Below are 8,663 nucleotides of genomic sequence, written 5' to 3' on the forward strand. Positions count from 1 at the left end.
AGCCTCTCATGTAATTTAGTTATCAAACCCGTCAGCCGCAGCCACGCTCAGTTCTGCCACTCGCAGCACTCCTTGTTTGCCTTCTCTGGTTTCAGACGTCACCACTGGCGACCACAGCCTCGATGCCTCAGTCCCTTATCTGCCCAAAAAATTGTTTCGGTGGCTGCAGCACAGCTGGGCTGGCTCCAGCCTCAGCAAACACACGGCTGGGACCAACCTTCCGGGCTGAGCAGAGGAAAAGGATAAATTACCAGCTGGGTGATTATTGGTGCTGCCCATTTCCACTTCTGTGTGACACCTGAAGAGTGAACTTGGTGGCAAAGGTGGGGGAATTCCATCCCTCTGAAGATCAGGGATAGAAGAAGGGCACCTGGACCTTGCTGTGCAGCCTGAGGGGTGTCAAGCTCAGTCCTAACTAAGAACTAACAGTGGTCAGAACATAGATTCTTAGGCTCCAGGCAGTGCCTTGAAGCCCGTAAAAAAGCCAAGGACAAAACTCTCTCAGTCCGGCCTAGGAAATCATGAGGAGAAACCCAAAACAGTCCGTATAAACAATCCCTGAAGACAGCCTTCTCCTGACACCTGGTGTTTCTCCAACTCGTTTACTGGAAAAGGTGTTTACAAAAAAAGTGGTGCCCTAAAGGACCAATCCTATTCATTGTACCCAAACACTGTATAAAAAGAATCTGTTTTTCAATAAATTCTGCCATAAGCCCTCTGAAAAAATCGGAGTTCTACGTGTCATTACATGAGCCATCCTGAATCATAACAATACCTAACCTGTGCTGGTCATTTTTTAGACTTAAATGTTGCAAAATCTTTCCATCTTCTAAAGTCCTTGTCAGAGGCTTATGAGGCAGCTGGGACACTGCCGTATATTCACCATTTGCCCCCCACTTTGCTGCAGGTGAGTTGGTCTTCCTTGGGTTTTTCCAAAGCCTTCTGAGCAGGTTTCTGAGTTCCTCAGGCACAAACAACCTCTGAAGAGGAGGCTCACCATAAGACCTTGCCATTGAAGACAATTTCCTGCTATAGCCAGAACTCCCCTAGTCTGTGGCCACTATGTAAACCTTTTGTCCAGCAAGAAATTATAGCCAAATACATCCACTGGCTACTTTTGCTGTTCCTTAACTATTTTCTCAGACACACAAGCCGGTAACTAGTGAGTACTCTCATACTCACTAGAGTACTCACTAGAATCTCCAATTTGTCCTTTCTTAGGAGCAGGCACAAAGGTATGATGTGATTTACATTACCTGCAGTAACACCAAATAAACCTCTGAAAATAAGAATTTTCATCCCTCTTTTTGCTCTCTGTGCTGGTTCTAGGGAAGGACGAGCCTCTTACATTCTGGTGGGAAACACCTACAATATTCTTGGTCAAGAAATTATCTACTTTAGGAAGCAAGACCAAAAGAAGTGTCTTGAGAGTCACAGATTTTGTCCTAAATATCAGCCTTAGCAGCAGGTGTTCTTTTACATAACAAGGGAATGGGAGGTGGAGAAAGGATGAGGAAGGGAGTGTGTGAGCCATGGCACTTGGGACTTTTTTGGCTTGTGCTGTTTGCATATTAACTCCTTGACTCACCCAAAGAGATGGCACATCCTCATGAACAGTCATATATGTCATTTTTCCTGCGGTGCACAGTTCAGGCTCCCACAAAGATGTTATCTTCACACCTTTTTTTCCCCGGGTAGAAAACACATTTGAACTGCCAGTACATCTTCTGGCCCTTCTTTCCTGAAGTTAGAAAACCCAAGACCTTTTCCTGAAGGATCCTCTGCCTTACCTCTACCTCAAATACCACCAGTACAGCTTTTCAGATCTCTTCTCCAAGAAGCTGAAAGCCTGAGCTCAGTCTAATTTCTCCTCAGGTTCTCATTAGGCTCATTAGAGCCTTGCATAGCTTGTTGCAATTTTCTGCTGATAGGCACAGTCTCCATGGACACACCCTTCAAGGAAGCAGCAGTTCCTAATTTTCTTCCCTATGAGATTCCTCCTTCCTCTGCCATAAGCCTCCTTTTTATAAGGCACCACCAGACCTGCCCCCTTGCCCAGGGGTTACCAGGTAAAGCTGATCACACCCCCTTTCACACTTCCCTAAGATCATCCCACCAGGCCAAGGCCCCTAAAAGGAGCAGTTCTCCAAGTTTCAGTGTTGTGACAAAGACAAATCCATTTACACTCTACAAAACTTCAAGATTAGATTCCAAGCTGTGCTATTTTATAGCATTTTCTGATGGTTTGCTACAGAATTACATTCTCTCATGAGGGCTTGGGCTGGTGTTTTGTTCTTTATTGTGGTTTATTTCACCACTTCTCCTGCCTGGCAGAAAAGTACCCAAAAGCCTGAAGACCATTACCCTGCCTGGAAAACAAAACCGAAATCAAAACCCATTCCACGTCAAAGATGGTGGCTGCATTTATTTTATTGATCAATCAAAGCAGAGACTGATGCATAACAGTTGAGGGAGCAAGGAAGAGCATGTTTGATTGAAGAATTTGTGAGGGAAATGTCATGTTGAAGGATGCAGCTCCAGCACTTAGCACTGGCCCTGGTGCCTGACAAAGAGATTTCCAGCGCTGCGCCTGAAGAGAGAGAGGGGGAACAAAATTAGAGACATGGATCTCATTTTTATAGCCTGACTTTACCCAAATAAGCCAAATGCCCTTGTGCTTTCCAAGTCCTAAAGCACTTCACTTAATGTTCCACCTCTTTTCAGATTCTTCCAGTTACACGCTTTCATACATTGAAGAGATTTGGGACAAAACCCATCATTTTGGACACCTCCTACGGTCACACTTTTGAATCACCCTGACAGGGAGGCAGTCAGCAATGCTATGAGCCTGCAAGCAGAGATCTGCTTTTAATTGCAAGGGGAGGAGGAGAAGACTCATTTGGGCTTAAGATCTGCGGCGCCTGCGGGGTGGCAGAGGAGTGAGCGTTGGGAGAGGAGCATGGGGCAGGGGATGGGAGCTAATGGGACCTAACGGGACCTCTGGGGCTTCCACACCAGCTGCCACAGCTGCATGTGAGCTCCAGCTGCTCTGGCTCCATGGGCTCATGGTGAGGTGAGCTCTGCACTTACGTGAAGGCGTTGCAGAACTGGCACTTGTTTCCGTAGGTTCTGCCGTCGGAGCCGCAGACGGGGTTGAACTCGGAGGTGCAGATGAGCTGGCTGCCCTTCTGCTGGCTGCAGTCGAACTGTGTGTTTGTGTTTTGCTAATGGAACAAAAAACAGGGTTTAGAGCTTTTGCTCCCTACATTTTCCTATATAAGTGCTTTATGTTTATTTAATGTTCGTGATATGGCAAAGCCTGAAAGCACTTTTCAGGAGCAGGGCTCTGTTGTTCCAGGAATTCTGCAGACTCAGAAAGTGTGCTTGCCTGGAACAGCCTGAAGTAGGGAGATGGTGGAGGCAAAAAAATCTAATAAATACTGTTTAAGTAGTGAAATGACCATGACCAGCTGGTATTTCCAGGCTGGCCCTCCAACTGGCTGCTCTGGTTGAGCAGGTAAGCAGAGGAAAGTGGACAGAAAGAGGGTGGTCACAAGGTCCAGTGCACTAAGTTCTCCCACTCAGGGAATCACTGCTACTAATAGTGCTCCTGCATCCATGATGCAGCATCTCTTGCTCATCCAGTTTCACAGTAAATGAAGGTCTCAGCACCCTCTGCCTGCTGTTCCCAGGAGAGAGAGGGGACCAAATATCTCAGCCATGGATTTGGTTCCATACCTGTTGACCCTGGCACAACTATTTTCTTCAAGTCCTATTTCCAGGCCAAATGCATCAGGACTGTCAAGGCATTTCTATTATTTAGTCATGAATTTGTGTAGCAAAGTGTAACAGCAGTTAAGAGTGCAGATTTCTGGCTTTACCTGGTAGCACTGTCCATAGCTCTGCAGGTTCACATCCAGGCCGCTCCTTTAGGGGGAAAGCAAGTGGAGAATGAATGAGCACAGTGCAGCTGCTTTGTGAGCCAAGCTACCCCTTTATGCTCCAAATGCCGAAAAGAGCAATACTGATCCAGACCCAGGCCCTTCACTTACGCCACAGCAGTACAGAATTGGCACTTGTTCCTGTAAGTGATGCCATTGGTGCCACAGATGGGGGAGTAGTCCACGCCGCAGGGAATGCTGAAACCACTGCCAGGCCTCAGGAAACCAGTACAGTCGATCTGAAACAGTCACACAACAGCATTTGAATCTCTGCTCCCCTTTGCATCAGCCCCGTGTAATGGAGTGTGGTGCAAGAGACATTTCCCCCTCTTCCCACAGCTGTGGGTTGAAAGGGGCTTCCAGCCATAGTGTGGTGGATTTGGGGGAGCACAGGTGAAATCCTGGCTGTGGGTACAGCATCAGTATCTGTTCTGAGGTGGGCTTCATCCCTGTCATCTTGGGGATTTTCCCCCTGAATGCCACCATGGAGGATCTGTACCTAAAATACCTCACACAGCAGCAACTTCTGCTGTGGGGTGCCAATGCCTTTCACAAATGGAGTTTACACTCAACTCGCTGCTCCTGCAATTACTCTGAGTGTATTGAAATGGGAGCCTTTGTATTATGTGAAATTGCACAGCCAGAATGTTTCTTTACTCTCTCTCTCTCCAAACTAAAAATAGACATTCTTTGTCACTTCATGGTAGCTCCATATATTGATGCTAACTTCACTTTGTCATAAACATTTTGATAGAATCCATTTTTTCCTGTTACAAAATTATAGTTTAGTTGAAATCCAAACTTCTTCTGGGAATTTCTTAGCTACAACAAGCCTCTAAGTCTAAATGTAAAGAGAAGTGTTTTCATAAGACTGAACGAAGCACTCTTGAAATCAAAAGTTTCTACAGTTTCCTTTCTAAACTCTGGCCTTGCACAGGAGATATTTTGCCTTTTAAAACTCACTTATTTTAGCAGTTCGAACGAAATGCAAATTAAATTTCCTGCAAATCTGAAACTCCTCATTTTTCACCCCATTTCCAAGAGCTAGGCCTTGTGTGGGTTCAGAACAGAAGGAATCCTAGGCTAGGTCTGGCTCTCAGGGGAAGGAACCAATCTCTGACCGTACCCTAACGCATCTTCCGTCGTGTTTCTTGTCAAGAGCGCGGTTGCGGCTAGAGGGAGAGAGGGAGAAGGAAAGCAGGGATTAATCTCTTTTCATGCCATGTACTCATCTCAATCATCAAGTCTCTCCACCCGTAAACCCCAGTAATTAATCAGATTCTGGAGCTTTGACATGGAAGATCCCAGGCATTAGGGAAGACGGAAACTTAAGAAAAAAATCCAGTCCACCCCACGATTAGTCACAACCCCAAGGGCTTCTGCCTGCTGCTTGAGCTGGCACTGTGGGTGATGCGGGGGCTTTGTACTCACATGAAGTCCTTGCAGAGGGAGCACTCGTTGGAGTAGGTGCGGCCATTGGTGCCACAGACGGGGCTGTAGTTGCGGGGGCAGACCATGTTAAAGGTTTTCCCAGTTGTCATGTAGGAGGCACAGTTGGCCTGAGAAATAGGACTCATTATGTCTCCAGACAGAGAGAAGGGTATTCTTGCCCTAACCATGTTTTTGCTGCATTGGGAGGCTACTGTGAGGAATCTCTATGGCTCCTCCATGGCGGAAAAAGAATATACTGAATTTCTTGCAGCATACGAAAGCACCTCTTTGCTCTTACGACTTAAAGTAATTTTTGGCAAGAATTATGGGCAAAAATGATCATTCCTTGGGGAGTCAAGACAGGGAAGATATTTAGGCAGATATTGAATAGTCATATAGATTTTCTGCTGGCACGCTGCGCTGTGCTGACTCGCATTCTACATTATTAATCACTGTCTTTTTAATCATCATCGTGCTAAATTATCTCTCTCTGACAAAGGTGTTTTCTTATGTTGGGAAAAGAGGTGCACTTAGGGGCACTTCTTTCTTATTCATTCTCTCTTTTTTTTTTCCCCTCAAGCATTCCCTGGCATATAGTGTGAGTATGAATTATTCATCTAGACTTAGAAATCAAGACTAAATGACAAAAATCTAACACTCACCCGTCTTTGAGCAACAGCAAGATCTGGAATAAAAACAGAAATTATAAAATGTAAAAATTGTACAATGTCCTTCACTAAAATTCCTTTGGAATCATCAATTTCCCTGCAGAATAACCAAATACACCTTCTCATTACTGAGAAGCGATTATCCGCCCAAATGTTTCACCTACTTCAAGTAAATGCGAAGTGATGCACCGAGATTAAAAAAAAAAAAAAATCACTTCTTTGTGAAACCAGAAATTTTGACTCACTAAACAAGAAATAAGACCTAAAATTTTATCCTTCTTTAGCACCATAATCCCCACTAAGGCTCAACAGCTTAAAGCACAGATCCCACGTGTTTATCTGCACAAGGGTGAAGTTCATTGAGAAGAGAGGCCGCGCGTTCCTAAACCACCGCATCCCCAAGAGGCTGCACTCTCCATCAGGATGCACAGAGACAGGGAAAGGATCAGGAGGTCTAGACCAGCATAGAGTGCAACAAAAAGTGGCAAAAATCACTTACCAGAAAAGCAGCCGAGAATGACCAGCCCCAGGAGGGCAATACACTTGGCCATCTTCATGTTGGAGGTGGTGGTAGCGGCTGTTCCGTGTGGGTCGGTTGCCGGAGAGTCCGTGGATGGTTCTCAGCCTTCTCCCTCCCCAGTATATATATGCATCTCCCCGACCTTGTGAAGTCATCACCAGAAAGTAATTATTTGCTCTGTAAACTAAGAAAATTGTATCGATTACCGAGTTGAGCTCCAAAGAATACTTGTTTGTTAGAGAGATGCCCAGAAGAATTAAACAAAAATGTGAGCTACACCCAGCTTGTTAACAAAGGCGCCTTGCTGTACAATGAGTGATTTGTACTTAACAAACAGGAGCACTGTCTCAATAGTGGATGTTGTGAAATGGCATATGGAAGTTGGGGAAGGGAAAAAGAGCCCATTTGTTGGAAGTGTTTGACTTGTGCTCACCATATCATGTATGCTAGACAGGAACTGGGCTCTGGGAGACTTTCATGGTACAGCAGAGTGGGGTGACAGGAACAAGGGACACTCTAAGCTTTTACTGACATCATATCTGGGGTCTGGCAAGCATCAGTGCACTTTAAAGATGCTGAAGTCCCAGTGAATCTTTCCACACTCTCTCCTGTAATTTCCTGGTACACTGGATTTCTCACCAACAAAAAGTCATCACGAGAGAAAAGTATTACAAAAAAACACCAGAAGTTTATTAGACATTTCTGTGTAGGAGCAAGAGTTATTCATCTGTTGGCAATGAGCATGGGTCTGATTAAGAAATTATGAGAATAAGTAGCCTTAAATCTGTACTGGGATAATGTTTCCTATTAATGGCAAGCAACTGGTATCCTGTGCAGGTGAAATGGGCTTGTTAATACCAAAGGCATTCCAGAAAAAGTTCCAGTAACTAAAACCAGAAGGAGAGCCATTAGGCTTCCCCCTTCTCCCTCAATTATATGGCATTAAATTTAGAGTGTCAGCTGAAAGTCGTGTTTTAGGGAAGATAAGTGATAAATAATGTGCTAGGCTCTGCTAAGTGGCTCGACTCTATCGCAAGTGTATGGAAAAACAAATAAGGGGATATTGCATAAAATAATAAATTTTTGATTTAAAGTAGTCACGGAAGGAAGTGACGGATGGAACTTGTTTGTGCTTCACTATAAGCTTGATTCATACATGTGGCTTTAAGGCTGCCTGAGTTTTAAATAGAAAATCAGAATCGGTTTTCTTATTATCTTGGGAGATGTTCAACACTTGGCATGAGCAGATAAATCATAAAAATGTAAAGTGTAAGGGAACCGTAGTCATAGAATGGAGCTTGTGGGATTTGGCCTGTTTATATCAATGAAATAATTTTCCTGAAAAATAAATGAATAATGCTATTTGGATGTCTTTCACAAATATCACAAGTTGAAGGGTTCCTTTGAAAGTTGTTTCTGTCGCATTCTTAGCATCCTGAGTGAGTTGACTTTCAGATTTCTTGAACTGATTGTGAGCATATTTGGAAAGGAAGCCGTTGTCACGGAAGCATTAATATTGATTAATCTCCAGGGGCAGGAATGCCAAAGTCTGAAAACAAAGCTTCCTCAGAACTTGTACCAGCCACCAGTGAAGGTGCTGCTTTTGCCAGCCCTGTGGCTGGGGGGGCTCCAGGAGCAGAGTCTGCTGCTCCTCTTCAGCCCTGAGACCCAAACTCTCCCATATCCACCTCCACACCTGAGATCCCCATTAGCAAAAACTGTGCTGCTTCTCCTGTTGTGCTTCAGCCTGGCAGGATCTGTTGTGCCCGGCAGGATCTGTTGTGCCCGGCAGGTGTCTGCCAGGGAGCGGCACCGCTCTCATGTTGGGCCAACACCTGCCCTTTCATTACCGAGATCCGCTGGGAGATCCCCTCTGCCCCACCCTCTGAGGGTCTTGGTGGCCATCCAGGATTGCTCCAAAAGCAGCTCTTTCTCCTCCAGCAGCCCCTGCCACTCCCCAGGGAGGCAGGGAGAAAAGGAGAAACAAGGAGAGAGCCTTGCTACAGGGTCTGGGAGAAGGGATGGGAGACAAAGGCAGTATCCAGTATCCAGGGCAGGGCACGAGAGCTGCTGGGACAGGTGTGACAGGGCATTGCACAAGGA

The 8,663-nt window shown here is 45.4% G+C and overlaps 1 protein-coding gene across 1 annotated transcript; it reads right to left on the reverse strand.

Annotated features, from left to right (window-relative positions):
* Window positions 1-2,544: 2,544 nt before the first annotated feature.
* Window positions 2,545-6,597, reverse strand: LOC310915326 (double-headed protease inhibitor, submandibular gland-like; the record flags this gene model as incomplete). Its single annotated transcript, XM_083872123.1, has 8 exons — window positions 2,545-2,590; window positions 3,091-3,224; window positions 3,882-3,927; window positions 4,053-4,180; window positions 5,068-5,113; window positions 5,373-5,500; window positions 6,035-6,057; window positions 6,540-6,597. 8 exons carry the CDS (start codon window positions 6,595-6,597, stop codon window positions 2,545-2,547), a joined length of 609 nt encoding a protein of 202 aa, XP_083728249.1.
* Between the last annotated feature and the right edge of the window lie 2,066 nt (window positions 6,598-8,663).

Source organism: Zosterops lateralis, assembly GCF_965231275.1.
Source record: "Zosterops lateralis genome assembly, chromosome: 14".
In the NCBI taxonomy this organism is placed as follows: Eukaryota; Metazoa; Chordata; class Aves; order Passeriformes; family Zosteropidae; genus Zosterops; species Zosterops lateralis.